We start from the raw sequence: 19,029 nt of genomic DNA, 5'->3' as shown, positions 1-19,029 counted from the left end.
CCCAACCCTGATTGCCTTCCCTCTCAGCACCGTTTGGAACTCTAGTTACACCTCCTCGAGACTTGTGTTGATGCTGTGTTAAAACGAAGAGAAGACACAAAGCCTCTGCACCACCTCACCCCACTTCCTTTTCTTCCACATAATGAATCTAATGCTCTTCATTCTCTTCAAATCGAAGACACACACAAAACGAAGGAAAAGAACAAAGAAGAGAGCAAAACGAAGCTGGAAAGGAAGGAAGAGCAATCCACAGGAAGAAGATAGGCGCACCACCTCTCATCACTCTGAATCTTCGGGGCATCCTTGCTGGATGAGAAACAACAACTTTCCTTTTTCCTCTTCTTCAAAATTCATAAAGAAATTATGTTCTTCCCCTTATTCCACCACTGCCATTCTAATTTCAATTCTTGCTAGAACAGTAGTAACCGTAAATAAGAACTCTTCTCTCGCTCAAGCTGAGTTCGGCCGTTTGTCCTTGGAGGAGAGGTCGAAGCTCCAACTCTGTGTGGCTAAGTTTTTGATTCAAGGAAGAAGCAGAAATAGAATTTTTAACTTCAAAAAGAGGTAAAGATTAGGAATGTAAATTAGTTATGGGTAATTGTTAGATGCAATCTTGATTGATGATGATGAGTTAACTTGATTGATGCTACTGAAAATTCTGTTAAGTGGCTGAATTATTATTGCTGAATGTAGTGCAGATTTTTAATGTTGTGAAAATATGATCATGTTATGTTAATATCGTATAAATTCTTGATGTTTATGGGTCTGATTCTCTTGAGAGAAATTAGAGCATAATTCTTGTAAAAATGGTAATAAATAATGAGAATTGTTTATTGGTAATAAATAATGAGAATTGTTTATTGGTATGAGTTAGGAACTTAGGGGGTCAGATTTGATTAGTGAAAATCAAGAAGCCTTGCTGCATAAATTTTTAAACAGATTGGACAGCAACTTAAAATAAAAACTGGGAGCAATCTAGACATAATTTTCGAATCAACCCATTTTTCTATCAAATTTCAAGAAAGATTACTCCATAAAAATTTCATGGAATTTGGCCAAGTGGTTTGGAAGATATGAATTTTTGAAGTTTAGTGGTTGTTGCAGAATTTTCTAGTTTTCTGGTTCTACAGTACAAACTTTCACCTGCTATAACTTTTGATTTATTTAGAATTTTGAGTTTCTTCCAACAGTATTTTAAAGACCTACCAGTCTATTTTAAGTGAGTACAAATTTCATATCCATTTCTATTTTGTAGAGTTAGTTATGTCTCTTGGAAGTTAGGATGTTCACATGAAATTTAGAACCAATTTAAAGAAACAGGATAGCATTTCCAACTGACATTTAATTAACCAAACGAGGTGCTATGGATTTGGAATTTGTTTGTCTTAAAACTTGGGGATGTTAAGTGTATTCTCACCAAAATTTGGAAGTATCATATTAGAATTGGATTTATCATAAATTTTTCAAAAACAGAGCTGCCTGCTATATTTTTTCTAAATCTTCTTAGGGCAGTAGTAGATTTTCATTAAGTTTGCCACCAAATCTAATTAAAATCCAAATACGATAAAACTTTAATTTTAATCCAAAGGAGCATGTCCAGATTTGGCAGCATACATGTCCTTAGTTAAAGGAAAAGAAAAGGATAGGTTTTATATTAAAAGAGTTGATGTTAAATGGTTATGTGGAGGCTTGTGTAATTAAATGGTGATGTGGAGGTACGTATGATAAATGGTGATGTGGAGGTACGTATAAGTAAATGGTGATGTGGAGGCATAAAGAAAAGAAAAGAAAACGAGAAACAATGAATAAAACGAAAGTTGAGAATTGTATATTGAATGGGCCTTGTACCAAATTGCTAAAGCGAAAGTGCCCGCCAAACTGATAGCTTGAGATTGCTAAGGCGGGAAGTTTACCTAATTGATAGCCTGTCCCTTACCGTGATGACAAGATATCCTAATTGACATGGATTCACCCATGATGATAATTGTGCCTAACTGACACGGTAAAGAGACCATATTTGGGGTTTGTCCCGAGTAACGTCGGGTTGCGGGTAGACAACCGACGCATGAGCTCATGGCCTGCGCTAGGAATAGGCATACATCATCTTGTTTGCGCATATGAATTTCTTGTGAATTATTTAGTGCTATTTCTTGATTGTTTATTCTATTTACTTGTTGTATATATGTTGTGCCTTGTGTTTCTGTGTTTGTTCTATTTTTTCTATTTCACGACAACTTAGAGACAAAGACCTTAGGTTCCTCTTTTTACCTTGCTGATAACTCTAGGTTCTCACCCTTCTTCTTTTTCTTTTTTCCCTTCCGCAGATGGGATCGGCAGAGGAATCTGTTGAGTTTTGGGTTTTGGTACATCGCCTACGTTTCAATCCCGGCATGCCGTACGTGTTCACTCTAGCTGAAGACCATTCCGGAGATTGACCTAGCTGACTTTTTACTCCTTTTGATGATCAATAGTATTACTTTTCCCTCACCTTTGTAGTACTTTTAGTTAGTAGTTTGGTTCCCAGTTTAAGAAACCCGTATGAAAGTTGGGACTGACTTCCTCTTTTGTATATATATATATATATATATATATATCTTGGTATATTTCTTGGTTTATGAAAAATGACATGTATCTCCAAACTTAACTCATGTGCATATTTGTATATATGTATATATGATATTTGCTGTTACCATATATTCATCTGTGAGATGGCTTTAAATATTAACCTTGCGAGCAACTAAATGATTTTTCATGATGAGTAAGTTAATTACATTGAACCAATAAAGGCTTATATTACCATTTGCTTATGAAATCCGAGTCTAGAGCCAAGTAGGTCCTTACGACAAGTAACACCTAAACAATTGACATTGGTCATAACGTGTCAAAAGTTGGGGTGTTACAATCCACTAAAGTCTTAATCTTCCAAGATATATCAGACTTCTTCAAAGCACAATACACTATCCAAGGAAAATTTTCTCCCTTACAAACAGCCCTAACACGCACATTATCATTCTTCTTTAAAACAATATTCCTACTCCACTGTATAGTATAGTCCCTAGTAGCATTCATAAATCTACGCTTTGTCTTGAAGATCATACCTACCTCAGGCTTTAACTCTCCAAACTTGGCTTTCTCGTTATACAGTAGATAAACCGCACAATCCTCCTCATCATAATCTAACTCTTGATTCATGTCTTTTGACTTCCAGGACCCACAATCAGATGCATTATCAGACTCTACATTACTTTCTGATTCTGAAAAATTGATAACAAAAGGTATTTATTAATCGGTTTCATAAATAAAAGTTGTAACACAACACCATAAACAATATAACAAAGTTCATTGCATATCATTTGAATCCGATATCTCACCATCTTCAATATCCTCATAACTAGAGTCATCCGTATCAATTGCCTTATTAGTGGCTCTACTATATGCAAGCCTAAACCTCTCCTTGATTTCATATTTCTTTGGGAATGAGATTTTGAGGGTTGGCTATGAGTCTTTGATGGTTGGAAATGAGCTTTCAAGGGTTGGCTAGAAGATTTTGATGGCTGAGATGAGGAATTCAAGGGCTGATTGTGAAGAATTAATTGTGTTTCAGACTGTGATTTGGGCTGAGAGATGAGCTGTGATTTGGGTTGTGATTTGGGCTGACACATGGGTTGGGACAGTGGTTGTGATTTGTGCCTTGAACATTATCTCTTATTCAACTGGAAAGTATTTTTGGCTTGGATTTACAGGTGCTGTTGGTCTCTAATATAACTAACTCATCATGATCCTCAGTCATACACTCCACCATGTGTGGCTCTGAGACTCTATGCACAAAATAAATGTTGATCGAATTGTGATTCCTTTTACAATTCTTCACCATTTCCAATAAACCAGCATCTACTTCTAACTTCCTCAACCCAACTTCAAGCGACATTCTGGGTATTTTCCAGCAACAATCGTCCACCTCTGAATATCCTAACTCCTTATAATATCCCCTTATGAAGAAAACATCTAGAGTATCCCCTTCAACTCCTGCTAACACCTTTGTATTGTTTGGTTTATGAATTTTTGATCCACTTTCGTCATTTTTAAACCTTCCATCATGATGGAAAACAAATGTCATTGGATAATTTTCTATCTACAAATTAAAAATAGCAATAGTGAATCACACAATACACTCTGTTTTTCATTATTTTAATTTTTGTATACAATGTATTTATGTTTCAGCAACAAAACTTCAATTACTAATTTAATCTAAAATGAACACCATCTCACCAAATCCTGCCTTTTACATGAACTAAACAAAACAAAATATTTTATTTATCCACACACATTGCTTCAGCCGTATAAAATCAAAGCATTTAGATTTTTTCAACATACAGAATGTGTGAACCATTGCAAAACCCTAGCAACAACCACCCCTAGCACAAAAACCCTAACCCGAAATCAATCAACGTTCAAAATCAACGAATATCATACTACTACACATTCATACAAAAAAAAAAAGAAAACAATGGAGAAGGAACTCGTGGCGCAAGGGAACTTACCTTTCACTGGAGACGGCACCTACCATCGCAAAAGAATGGTGGCCTTCAGACCACGATGAGGAGGAGCAGTTGCACTGCGAACGGCGTCGTCGATTATTGCTTCGACGGCTGATCAGAGCAGCTTCGTCTTCTCACTCTATTTGGGTGACTCTTCGTTGGCCTTGGGTCAAAAGAAAAAAAGTGTAAATGAAAAGGAGAACGGTGGTAGATTAATGGGAGAGGTACTTCAGTAATGGGCCATTTGTGCAAAACATCATCGTTTTGGTCCTGTTGAGTTGTCAGTTAACGGCCTACGTGTACCCCCGTTAATGGAAACTGTTAGCCCATTAATAGAAGGACAAACGTGATTGATGTTAATTTTTTTGAGAACTAATTTGATTAAAAAAGTATTTCAGAGACAAAAATGACGATCGTGCAATCTTTCAGAGACCAATTTGACCATTAACCTATAATTTCCTAACACATCTTACTTATAATCCTTTTGTTGTAAAATAAATAAATAAGGAAGATGAAATAAATATAAAATAAAAAATATAAATTAAAATTTCTATTATTAATATTCACCAATATTATTATTTTAACATGATAGAGATGATTCATATATATTATATATACTACAGTGTACATATATACGAAAGAGAGAAGAGTATCTTTGTTGTGTATATATTGTCTGAGACCTCTTCACTATTTATAACGCACAATGTTTATTTTTTCAAACTTCATTTAAGTTCAGTTTAACTTAGGAGCTTCATTCTTTTATCATAGGAAAACTGAGCTGCCCATTTAATGAATTAAAGTCACATATCATTAATTAAATGGGCATCCACATCCATATCACAATACTCCCCTTGGATGTCTCTTTAGGATTATACCTCATTAAAACCTTATTAAAGAAAAATCCAACGGAAAAAACTTTAGTGAAGAAAAAAGAGTACAATATCCTTTGTGATGATGACTACCTCGTTAAAAACTTTGTCAAGAAAAACCCAATAGGGATAAAAACATGATCAAAGGAAAAAGAGTACAACCTCCCCCTCTTGTTGATATTATTTAATATCTCGAAATCGGCGCATCCCAATCTAATGTACCAACCTTTTAAAAGAGGATTTTGGAAGTGACTTTGTAAATAAATCTGCCAGATTATCGCTTGAATGGATCCGTTGGACATCAATTATTCCTTAATTTTGAAGATCATGAGTAAAGAAGAATTTTGAAGAAATATGATTTGTTCTATCATCTTTGATGTATCCACCTTTAAGTTACGCAATGCATGCTGTATTATCTTCAAATAGAACAGTTGGAGCTATGTTATGATCACATGATGACAGAATATATTGGATCAAACTCTTAAACTAAAAACACTCATGACTTGCTTCATGTATCGCTATTATTTCAGCATGGTTAGAGGATGTTGCTGCTATCGTCTGTTTCGTGGACCTCCATTATATAGTTGTATTACCATATGTGAATAGGTATCCTGTTTGAAATCTTCCTTTGTGTTGATCAGACAAGTATCCAGCATCTGCATAACCAACTAATTATGACTTGGTTTCATACGGAAAAACAAACCCATATTAACTGTTCTATGAAGATATCAAAAAATTTGTTTGATTATATTCCAATATCTTCTTGTTGGAGAAGAACTATACATTGCTAGTAAATTAACCACAAATGCTATGTCAGGTCGTGTATTATTAGCAAGATATATTAGTGCTCCAATGGCATTGAGATATGATACTTCAGGACCAAGGATATCTTTATTTTCTTCTTTAAGACAAAATTGGTCATTTTTCACATCTAAAGACCTTACGATCATTAGGGTATTTAATGGATGTGACTTATCCATATAAAATATCTTCAAGATCTTTTTTGTGTATGCTGTTTAATGAATAAAGATCCCATTTTTTGTATGTTCGATCTGTAGGCTGGACAAAATTTAGTCTTTCCAAGATCTTTCATCTTAAATTCTTCTTTTAGAGCTTTTATAATTGTTGGAATCTCTTTAGAGATTTCAACGATATTTAAATCATCAACGTACACAACAATTATAATGAATCTAGATACATATTTCTTTATGAAACACATGGGCAGATATCATCATTTTTAAATCTGTTTTTTATCATATACTCAGCAATACGATTATACCATATTTGTCTAGATTACTTGAAACCATATAAAAATCTTTGCAATTTTACTGAGTATAACCCCTGCGAATATTCATGGGATGGTTTAGATATCTTTAATCCTTCATAGACTTTCATATAGATATCACGATCTAATGATCCATATAAATAGACTGTTACTACATCCATTAGATGCATATGTAGTTTATGGTATGCAGATAAACTGACCAAATAACACAATGTTATTGCATCTACTACAGGGGAATATGTTTTTTTCATAATCTATACCGAGCCTTTGTGAAAAATCTTGCACCACAAGTCGAGCTTTATAGCGTACAACTTCATTTTTCTCATTTCGTTTTCTCACAAATACCCATCTATATCCAACAGGTTTTACATCTTCTGATGTACAGACTACAGGTCTAAAGACTTCACGTTTTGCAAGTGAGTCTAACTCAACCTTCATAGCTAGCTTCTTCCCATTTCGGCCAATCATTCATTTGTTGACATTCTTCAACTGTTTTTGTTTCAAGATCCTTACTTTCATGCATGATGTGTAACACCATATTACATGCAAATATTTCATTGACAATTATTTTATTTCGGTTCTATTTTTCTCTTGTAAAGACATAATTTATCGAGATCTCATCATTTTCACAATTTTCAGGTACCTGAACGTCTTCTGGCGTCAAAACTATATCAAAATTTTGGACATCATTAAATATACATTTAAATACATTAAATATACATTTAAATGAAATATGCATTAAATATTCTAAACTAAATATTAAATATAATAATATATAAATAAGATTATTTAGTAAGATAAATATAGTAAGTCCAATCCTAGCAAGAAAAGGGGGGAAACGGATCTAATATAATTAATTTATTATATTATTTATTCAAAGAAAAGATATTAAACATGAAAGAATTGAATTTAGTGAAAAGTTAGAAGAAAAAAAGAAAAGCGTCCATTGTCTAATGGATAGGACAGAGGTCTTCTTTACTATGTTTTTATCATTTTCAACATGAATAATATTTACCTCTTTTCTTTTTCGAGAATTTGGTTTAATTACTCTGTTGGTCCCTATAGATTCGTGAAATTTTCAATTAGGTCCCTATACTTTTTTTCTTTTTAATTGAGTCCCTACACAAATTTTTTTTAATTAAGTCCTTCTTAGTAGTAATTGGCTTAATTTTATAGGGACCCAACTAAAAAAAAAAGAATTGGTATAGGGACCTAAATAAAAGGAAAAAAAGTGTAAGGACCCAATTAAAAAAAAATTTTGGTGCAAGGACTCAATTAAAAGGGAAAAAAAGTATAGGGCCCTAATTGAAAATTTCGCGAAACTATAGGGACCAACAGAGTAATTAAACCCAAGAATTTTTGTTGTTAGAACCGATAGCCTACCATACTTCTAAGGTGAATTTATTTCAGTGGCCATTTTTCGACCGAAACATCAATTTGAATTGGAGCATTTTCAGATGGTATATAGGATTTAGTAATCCTTTTCGTATCAAAAAATGCATCAGGCAATTCATTTGCTATCTTTGTAAATATATAATATTTTGAACTTCTAGTTCACATTACCCTGATCGATGATCTAAATGCATTAAGGATGATGCATTCCAATTAAGTTCTTTTTCAAGAAGCTTATTCTTTTCCCCTAATATTGAAAATTTTGATTCATCAAAATGACAATATGCAAATTAAACTTTAAACACGTCTCTTGTTTGTATCTTAAGATACCTTACTGTAGAGGGAGAATCATATCCCACATAAATTTTTAATTTTCTTTGGGTCCTATTTTGGTGCGAGAAGGTGGGACAATTGGAACATATATCGCACACCCAAATATCCTCAAATGGGAAATATTTGGCTGTTGGCCAAAAGCTAATTGCAAAAAAGAGAATTGATGGTAACTTATTGGTCTCAAACGAGTAAGTGTTGCAGCATGTAAAACTACATTCCCAAACAGAAGTTGGGAGATTTGTTATCATAAGTAAGGGTCTAGCAATTAATTGGAGGCGTTTAATAAGTGATTATACTAACCCATTTTGTGTATAAACATGAACTACTGGATGTTCAATGCTTATTTTGTTAGCCATACAATAAGCACCAAATGCTTAGAAAGTGAATTCATCAGCATTATCAAGACGAATTGTTTTGATTGGATTTAATCGAATAATTTGAGCAAGTAATATCGCAAACTCCATACTGCAAGAAGACAATAAGTACACATGTGACCATCTCGAAGACATATCTATTAGGACAAAATTAGTTTTTCCTGAGAATATGCAGCACAACAAAATTCACTAGATTTAAAAATCTTCTGGTTCTTTAATGAATGTCTATGAGAGTTTTCAATAATTCTCCGCATCATTGTTGTTCCATGATGACCCAATCGATCATGCCAAATTATAAATTCATTTGGGTTAATAAACTTCTAGTTTATAATGGCATGTGATTCAATTGCACTAATTTTGGTATAATATAATTCAAATAAAAGTGAGGGTAACTTTTCTAATATATCCTTTTTATTTGAATCATGAGTTGTGATACATAAGTACTTGTGATTTTCCTCATTCATTGTTTTAATATGATATCCATTTCGACGAATATTTTTAAAACTCAACAAGTTCCTTAGAAACTTGGTAGACAATAGTGCATTATTTATTATGAATTCTGTTCCTCTGATAAACGAAATTATAGCTCTTTCGGAGTCTTCTATCACATTGTCTAAGACAATAATAGTATAAATATATTCTTCTTTTGATACAAGATGAGAAAAATATATATTACTTTTGAGAATGGTACGCAAACTTGCACTATCCACAAGGCAAACATCTTCATTATATGTCCTTGCCATTTTCTTCAATAACAAATAATAGTAAAATGAGTAAAAATTTATATGCAGTAAAATTATATTCTTGATTGGAATTGTTTTTTTAAGAAGCACAGTATAAAAACAATATCATATACTAATTATTATTATTATTATTATTATTATTATTATTATTATTATTATTATAATAGACCATGACACATTTAGTAATTTTTAAATTTTTAAACATAAACATTAATATTTTATTAAACATTATTTTTATACATCATACTTAAAATACATCAGAGATAAAACTTAATAAGAAGTTTTTTTTATATTATTTATTTATATAAGTATTTAAAGAACTCAAATATTAAAATTTTTTATTATTGATCAAATGACCAATATTCCCTTAAAGATCCTTAAAGAAATTAGATACTTCATAATGAGTGGTGTAATTTTCAGCAACATCCTTTGAAACAAAATTTGTCTCCTTTTTTTTGTCATTATTTTTCAAAGATGCTTGATAAAAATCAACTAAGTGCCTTGGGATACGATAGGTACGTGGCCAATGGCCTTTTCCACTACAACAAAAATATTTATCCTTTCTTGATTTATTTTTTTCATTATTTTTTTTATCTCACTTCTGGTGAGATCTTTTCTTGTGAATATAATTTTTCTTCTTTCCATAATTTTTTTGTTACCAAAACCTTGCTATTTACCTCTTTTGCGATTATGATTTGCCGCATTTGCTTCAGAAAATGGGGCGGCGCTAGATGGACGCGCTTCATGATTTCTTAAAAGCAATTCATTATTACGTTCAGCAACAAGAAGGCAAGAAATTAGCTCATAATATTTTTTAAATTTTTTTTCTCGATACTACTGCTGCAGGAGCACATTCGAGGTATGGAAGGTCGAGAAAATTTTTTGTAACATATTATTATCAGTTATCTTTTTTCCCACATAATTTCTTTCGTGAGATAATTTGGAACATTGTTGAATTGTTTAAAATCTTGTAAACGCAAGTGTGTCAACTCATATCGGATTTGAGGAAGTATCATTGTCTTTGATCATTATACCTTTCTTCAATGTTCTTCCACAGATTTGCAGGATTTTTTAGTGTGAGATATTCATTTTTCAATTATTTGTCAAGATGACGATGAATGAAGATCATGGCTTTGGCTTTATCCTTCTAGGATGCATATTTTCAGCCTTAATGATATTTCTAAGATCCACTGAATCACGATAAATTTTGACATTTAATATCCATGATAAGTAGTTGTTTCCAGATATATAAAGAGTATTAAATTCAAGATGAAAAAACTTTGGCATAATAAAAATTTATTTTCTGAATCTTCTTAAATTTTGATTAGAGTCTCGTGCTGATAATGTATTGTAAAATAAATAAATAAATAAGGAAGATGAAACAAATATAAAATAAAAAAGTATAAACAAAAAACTCTACTATGAATATTCACCAATATTATTATCTTAACATAATAGAGATGATTTATATATATTATATATATTGCAGTGTACATATATACAAAAAGAGAGAATAATATGTTTATTGTATATATATTGTCTGAGACATCCTTACTATTTATACACGCATTTAAACTTTATTTAAGTTCAGGTTAACTTAGAAGTTTCATTCTTTTATCATAGAAAAACTGAATCATCCGTATAATTAATCAAAGTTACATAACATTAATTAAATGGATATCCACATCTATATGACAATACTTTTTAATTTATATTTTAATATCATTCACAATTATGTGTGTTGTAATTTTCATATATAAATAAAATTAATAATTAATTTTTTTTCTACCATAAATAATAAATTTTTTTTCAGATGTATTAGATAGTCTCTAATTTTAGACATTATATTATAAATTCATACATATTATTTACTCAACATATCCAATATTTTTAAGAATTTTTATTCACTATTTAATATTGTCAAAGTTCAAAACCAAGTATAATATACTAAGAGATATGCTAATGTGTTATCTCTTCAGTTTCTACATTAATAATAGTTTGAATTATCCCTACTTCCCTAGAATGAAATCCTATAAGCTTTACCATTTTTTCTTACTTTTCCTGGTCAACAAATGGACTTGAAATGGGGTTTAAAAACAAATGGGCTGAAATCTGTAGGCCCATTACACTAAGCTTAACTAAACATTGTTATTAACATGACACCGGACCAAAATGAAAAAGGAAAAGAAATTAGGGACGAATAAAATAAAATATTATATTATATTATTCGGAGTTTTGCCAACACTTGTTAAAATTATTTAAGAGTTAATATTCAGATTTATTCTTAAAATTATACTTATGTCTCAATTTAATTTTTTAAATTTTAATTTATTTAATTTAATTTTTTAATTTAGTATTTATAATTTATGTTAGTCTCTAATTTTATTTTTGTTATAAAATTATTATTAACATACTGAGATAAACTTATGACTAGAATACTGAACTTTTAAAAATAATTTGATATGACAATTAAAATATTTTATCTCAATTTATTTTTTAAAAAGTTTTTTTGAAAGGGTAACAAATAAAAAATACTCTTAAGAAGCCTTAAGAAATTATGCATAGTAATTTAGCTTCGTCTTAAAAAACCTTTAAAATTCTTAAGTAAAATTAGAATTAAGATTTTAAAGTTTTCATTACTAGAAAGCGAAAATAAAAAGATTTCAATTATCACTTTTTTATGTTGTTAGCAATTATGTGATAAAAATAAGATTGGAATAACATGAGTTATAAATATTAAATTTAAAAATAAATTGAGTAAATCGAAATTTTAAAGACCAAATTCAAACGCAAATATAATTTTAGAGGTTAATTTAAATATTAACTCATTATTTAAAGTATAATTTTTTTTAATAAAATAATTAAAACCTTAAATATTTATAACTAAAAGCCTTTTTCTATTATTTTATCAGACCAATAAAAAAACAATAATTTTTATGGTGTCATTTTCATTACCCTAAAAATTCTTATGTTCTTCCTAACATGTTTCTGAAAACTAAATGAACACCATTCTTAATTTGATATTTTATATTTGAATAAAATAATTTTAATAATTTATATTAGAGACATGAATGTATAGTTGCAATATTAATTTTATTTACAGGTATTCAATTTAATCAACTCTATTTAAGTATGATTGATAACTCAATTTGCGGCGAATCAAATTCATAATGGAACAGATTGAACGGTAGATAAGATCGAGTGTGAGCCTATATTTAACTCTACTCGATCTACTCCGCAGTCCACATTCTTATTATATTATCTAATGTAATTAAAAATTTAAAAATCATTATCCATATATAGTGAAATTAATAGGGATCGAATCCATATTCTTTTGTAATTTTAATATAAATTTTATTGTTTTTAATTTTAATATGTACTTGATTGTGTAGTTCCTGATTTATTAATGTTTATGAAGTATAAAATAATTAAATATTGTGTTTGATTGAAAAAATTAATTTGTTGTAAATCGAATCAAGTAGAATCTGACGTGAAACTTTAAAGTACAAATAAATTAGAATTAAAAACTTCTTAACCCATAAATAAAATAGACTAAAAATTTTTTAAATTCATAAGTAAAATTTAGATTAAATTTAAACCTATTGTATGCTACCCATTACAACTCCTATGTAAAGATAAATTTAAACTAACTATCAATTTTCTCGTACACATATAAAGAAAATTGTCTTTGCAAACTCTCTAAATCATATTTATTTAAATTTTAAATAATTAACAGCTATTACTATCCAATCCAATAAATATTCACTGACCCATCTTTCGGTCTTTCTTAATCATAGATTAATTTAAAATTTACCCTAAAAATAAGAATATGACTGGTAAAACACGTGCTTTTTAAAAAAAAAAAAAAATACATGTTGATAGACTTGAACCAGTGCTGATGAATTAACTTTAAAATCAAATAATTAGCATAAATTGAGTAAGTTGAACTATGTTAGGTTGTTGCCGACCAAATTTTTTAGGCTTACATTGTTTTATATAAGGGAGAAAATCTAAGATATATTTTGTGGTAAAATTGTAAAATCTCATATTTGATATTTAAATTTTCCCATCAGCCAAACAACTACAAGGCAAAAAGATTTTGGTCATCAATAATCAATAATAATTAATAATATAAAATAAAAAAAAAGTTTTTGATGAAGTATTTGGTTTGGTAACATTGGTCCTCTAGAGATTGACTTGCACAAATTTGGTTAACAGAAAATATTTTTCTTTGTGTTTTCGTCATCTATTTTCATTTTTCAGTTTTTATTTTTATGCTAGAAAAAAAAAATAAAAATAAAACCCTCTTACTTGAGAGGAAAATAAATTGAAAGATTTTAAGTTGCTTTTCATCTTCAACCTTTCGTTTGTTTGTTGTTTGTAAGGCTCCTCTTGCTTCCTTTTACTTTCTTCTTTCTTACATCTGCTATTGAAAACCTTACTTAACCATCAAACCCTAACCCTACTAATTGGTTTCGATTCCTTTAATTCCCAGCTCAAATTTCAACAAAATTCCCCCCTTTCCCCTTTAATTCTTCAAAATTCATTACAAATTTCAGCGATGAATCGGGTCTCGAAGCTCTGATAAGGCATATGATGATAAAGATTATCGACGCTGCGAATCGATTGCATGGGTTTGGAGAATGCCGGAGCTTCGTAGTGGAGTGCGACGTGGTCGCGCTGCGGTAGGCCAAAAGGGCTCGGAACCACCGGCACCGGCAAGGAGGAACGTGAAGACACGCGCTCCTGCTGCGGCGGCGGGGGTTAAGGGTAGGCCCAAGACAAAGGCGGCGGCAGCGGCGAAGAAGCCGGTGATCGTTACATCGGAAGCGAAGGCGAAAGAGGTTAAAGAAAAGGTTTTCGGCGTGATGGGTGATGATAGTGGTGGCTTGAGCGCCAACAAGGGTGCTGCACCCGAAGATAACACTCCCCCTTTTCCTGAGAGGGTATGTTGCAAATAATGTTATGTTCTTTTTGAAAGCTACCCATGTTTCTATAGGTTGCATTTTTTTCTTCTTGATTGTTATTTGTTTATTGTTTACAAACTATGTTGATGCTAACATGTTGGTGATGTTATGACTTATGACTGATTTTCTTTTCATTGGTTTGTTAATTTATTTATGTTTTTGCTTCTAAAGGTTCAAGTTGGAGGATCACCTATGTACAAGGTTGACAGGAAACTGGGTAAAGGTGGATTTGGTCAGGTTTTTGTTGGCCGTCGTGAGCGTGCAACAGGCCCTGGAGCTGCCGAGGTGAGCTTCTATTGCAGCCTCCGGGTTTTCCAAGTTAATTGATACTTTTGGTTTGAGATTGATTTGGGTTGAAGTTGATTTCTGCCTTTAATTTCTCAGGTGGCTCTGAAATTCGAACATAGGAACAGTAAAGGCTGTAACTATGGCCCTCCATATGAGTGGCAAGTTTACAAGTAGGTGTTTTGTTTTTCATATTGTTTTTATGGATTGATTCACATTCATGTTTGACACTTTGTGATAAGGTATACTGAGTTGTGGTTTGACTTTTGTGTTCTTTCAAAAGCATCCTTGGTGGTAGTCATGGAATACCTAGGGTACACTACAAAGGAAGACAAGGAGAATATTACATAATGGTATGATCTATCTTGGACAACGTCCATTGTACCATCCCTTTGTTGGTTCAACAATTACAAAATGTTTCTATCACTTATGCAGGTTATGGACATGCTTGGTCCGAGTTTGTGGGATGTCTGGAATTCCTCAAGCCAGACGTGAGTATAAGCATTTGTAAATCTTGATGTTGTGATGTGTCCCACAGTCTGTTGCAACACTCATTTTACAGATGTGGATTATTTGAATGTATCATGTTAGAAATGCTGCAGTAACTTGCTAACTTTTTAACTTTTTTTATCCCCTTTTTGTTAATAATTGTTTAGGATGTCTGCTGAAATGGTTTCATGCATAGCTGTTGAATCCTTATCAATACTCGAGAAGATGCACTCGAAGGGGTATGTTATTCTTCACGAGTTTTTTCTATTAAGCACCTTGTTTCGTTTTTTGTACTACCCTAGATTAATGTTTATAAGTTGATTAAGTCTTGATTCTTTAGAACTCTAAAGTAATAATGAAGTTTTCATTCTTTGTTTGTTGAAGCTATGTGCATGGAGATGTAAAACCAGAGAACTTCTTACTAGGTCAGCCATCTACAGCACAAGAGAAGAAACTGTTTCTGGTAGACCTTGGATTAGGTTAGTAGATGCAATTCAAGGGTAAAACTGTTTCTTAATTCCGTTTTGGCAAACCACTTTATGATATAGTTACATGTTCACAGCAACAAAGTGGCGAGACACCTCAAGTGGGATGCATGTTGATTATGATCAGCGTCCTGACATGTTTAGGTTCAATTTTTACCCTCCTCTTCTTTCTTTCTTTTTTTTTTGATGGTTCTCTCCTTTTCTCCCCCATCTGAGCTGTTTTGTATGGTACTGTATATATAAACCCCCCCCCCCTCTCTCCCGGGGCAAAAAAAAGTTTTTTTAAGTAACTCTTGTTCATGTACTTGGTTTGAGTGCCTTTGTTTTGGGTTATGTAGAGGGACTGTTCGATATGCTAGTGTTCATGCTCATTTGGGAAGAACTGCAAGTAGAAGGGATGATCTTGAATCTCTTGCATACACACTCATCTTCCTTCATAAAGGCCGGTTACCATGGCAAGGTTATCAGGTAAAATACATTAATTTTATGTCTATGAAGTAATCATGCTGATTATATTACTATATATATCACTTTTCAATCTTGTTTTACCTTATCTCATAGGGTGATACCAAGTCCTTCCTCGTTTGCAAAAAGAAGATGGGGACATCGCCTGAGATGCTTTGCTGCTTTTGCCCTGCTCCATTTAGGCACTTTCTTGAGGTTGTAGTGAACATGAAATTTGATGAAGAACCCAACTATTCCAAGTTAATATCACTGTTTAATGGAATACTTGACCCGAATCCAGCATTGCGGCCACTTAATACTGACGGTGCTCAGAAGGTAACGACTGAAATTATAGTTATTGAGGTATCTTATTTTTCTGGGTTATCCCCTCCAACCATCTTCTGGTTGGGCTTTTGTGAATAAGTTTATCTGACAAAACCAAAATTTATTCTTAGGTTGGACAAAAGCGGGGTAGACTGAATATGGAGGAAGAGGATGATTCACAGCCAAAGAAGAAGGTTCGATTAGGGGTTCCTGCTACACAATGGATTTCAGTTTACAATGCAAGACTGCCCATGAAACAAAGGTAGAAACGCAGTTACTCATTGTGGCATTTTCCTTTACTCTTGCAATCTAATATGTGGTTGCCTATGATATTGTTTGGGACTTATAAATTGGTTGGTTTTTTAGGTATCATTACAATGTGGCTGATGCAAGACTAGCACAGCATGTTGAGAGAGGAATTGCAGATGGCCTTCTTATTAGTTGTGTATCATCGTGTTCCAATCTCTGGGCACTTATTATGGATGCTGGAACTGGATTTACAAATCAAGTCTATAAGTTGTCACCCTTTTTCTTGCACAAGGTGAAAACACGGTATTACTTGGCTTGTTTAAGAATATAATTTCATACCATGAAACTTATCACTGTGACTCCATTTTATTGCAGGAATGGATCATGGAGCAGTGGGATAAGAATTATTACATCACTTCTATTGCAGGGGGAAATAATGGAACCTCTCTTGTGGTGATGTCAAAAGGTAGATTGCAACCTGTAACATTTTTTAATGAAGAATTATTTGTTTCTTGTTTTCTTCCTGGTTGATGATTATGAAATTATTTTCTTCAATATCATGGGAAGCCGTACAGGGTTTGCAACCTTTTCCCCGACAAATTGTTTTCATTATTGTTAATAAACAAGTTCTGTGGTTCTCTACAGTCTACACATAATTAATCTGCCTTGCTACCTTAAGTTTTGTTGGGAGGTGTCATTTGTGATCTAATTTCTGCAGGTACACAGTATACTCAACAATCATACAAAGTAAGTGATTCTTTCCCCTTCAAATGGATAAACAAGAAGTGGAAAGAAGGTTTTCATGTCACATCAATGGCTACTGCTGGAAGTCGCTGGGGTGTTGTTATGTCTCGCAATGCTGGATTCAGTGATCAGGTTTGCTGATAATTTGTATTCTATGAATGTGCAATTTCGTTGTAACAGTTTTATCCCATCTTCTAGTATTTGATATATCCTCCTATCAAAATGAGACTGACTTCCTGCCTTTTATCGACAACCTTTTTAATGTAGGTGGTTGAACTTGATTTTCTCTATCCAAGTGAGGGTATCCATCGACGTTGGGACGGTGGTTATAGAATTACCGCAACTGCTGCTACATTGGACCAATCTGCTCTAATATTAAGTATTCCGAGGCGCAAGCCAGGAGATGAAACTCAGGAAACTCTACGGACATCTCAATTTCCCAGCACACATGTTAAGGTAACGGAACGAACACTGACAACTAGTTGATTTTCTAAGTCGACATGTAAGACTGACTTTTGTTTTCTCATCCTGTGTTCTTGTTTTCAGGAGAAATGGTCAAAGAATCTTTATCTTGCTTGTTTGTGCTATGGGCGTACTGTATGCTGATTTGAGTTAAAAATCAAAGCATTTTAATGACAATGGAATTTGTGTATTTTCTTCTGCCCGATCGTATATGATCGTTTTGTAGAATCTTGTGGTGGCAGAAGACCATATTGTTATGAGTTATATAGATTATTGTTTCGTTTCTTCCCTTCTATTCTAAAGCTCTCGACTTTGGTGGAGGGGATGTTGATGAGCAATGTAATATGCAGTTTAGTTTCATGTGTTTCTACATTCTGTAACTATGTATATGCTATGCTGCTGGTTTTCTGATCAATAGGGTATGCCCATTAAAATTTAGCACTATCCACATGGCAATGGCATACATACATACATCTAATATCCAATAAGGAAGAATATGCTTTCTACGTATATTCTGTGTGTTTATTTGGGAATCAATAAATGCTTTGTAATTTAACAATTATGGTAAGCTAGATGCGTCTGCAAACATGCCATCAAAATGAAATTTGAGAACAAAATTGTTACATTATCAATTGCGTTAGAACTTAGGAAGTAGGTCTATACAAATGACTTAGGACACCAATGATACAAAAGTATCTTCTTAATTTTTTAATGATAAAATATGATAAAAACAAACAAAAGATACAATCTTTTATAAGTGAATTTATATTTGGCAAGTCGTATTTGATTTGATCTGAAATATAACTGAAAATACTTAAATAACAAGGGTTTAGAAAATACTTAAATAACTAGTATTAAACCCGTGTGATGCACTGTCTTATATTTAAATTTGACATATTAAATTAAAAATAATATTTTATAATCATAAATTTTTTGAGTTTAGTATAACACGATCATCGTCATTATATAATAAACATACTGAATATGTTGTTTTATCTTTATTCATATTAAAAAGCAAATAGAAGAGTTTGAAGTCTATAATATTC

General features: G+C 32.1%; 1 protein-coding gene across 1 annotated transcript; it reads left to right on the top strand.

The window, feature by feature from the left end:
• Positions 1–13,493: 13,493 nt before the first annotated feature.
• Positions 13,494–18,493, top strand: LOC112780145 (casein kinase 1-like protein HD16). Its single transcript, XM_025824490.3, has 16 exons — positions 13,494–14,480; positions 14,673–14,786; positions 14,886–14,959; positions 15,070–15,139; positions 15,222–15,277; positions 15,443–15,514; positions 15,660–15,754; positions 15,838–15,904; positions 16,099–16,228; positions 16,322–16,540; positions 16,660–16,790; positions 16,895–17,069; positions 17,153–17,243; positions 17,496–17,653; positions 17,789–17,977; positions 18,068–18,493. Exons 1-16 carry the CDS (start codon positions 14,178–14,180, stop codon positions 18,125–18,127), a joined length of 2,004 nt encoding a protein of 667 aa, XP_025680275.1. The 5' UTR covers positions 13,494–14,177; the 3' UTR covers positions 18,128–18,493.
• Positions 18,494–19,029: the final 536 nt, after the last annotated feature.

Source organism: Arachis hypogaea, chromosome 19, assembly GCF_003086295.3.
Source record: "Arachis hypogaea cultivar Tifrunner chromosome 19, arahy.Tifrunner.gnm2.J5K5, whole genome shotgun sequence".
In the NCBI taxonomy this organism is placed as follows: Eukaryota; Viridiplantae; Streptophyta; class Magnoliopsida; order Fabales; family Fabaceae; genus Arachis; species Arachis hypogaea.
Note: the sequence above shows the minus strand (reverse complement) of the source record. Positions and strands in the feature narration are given on the sequence as shown.

Excerpts from the sequence above, each read along its gene's own strand:
- LOC112780145 (XM_025824490.3), top strand. The coding sequence starts at position 14,178 with ATGCCGGAGCTTCGTAGTGGAGTGCGACGTGGTCGCGCTGCGGTAGGC. Across the intron at positions 14,481-14,672 it reads CTCCCCCTTTTCCTGAGAGG|GTTCAAGTTGGAGGATCACC; the intron begins GTATGTTGCAAA and ends TTGCTTCTAAAG. Across the intron at positions 16,791-16,894 it reads AGACTGCCCATGAAACAAAG|GTATCATTACAATGTGGCTG; the intron begins GTAGAAACGCAG and ends TTGGTTTTTTAG.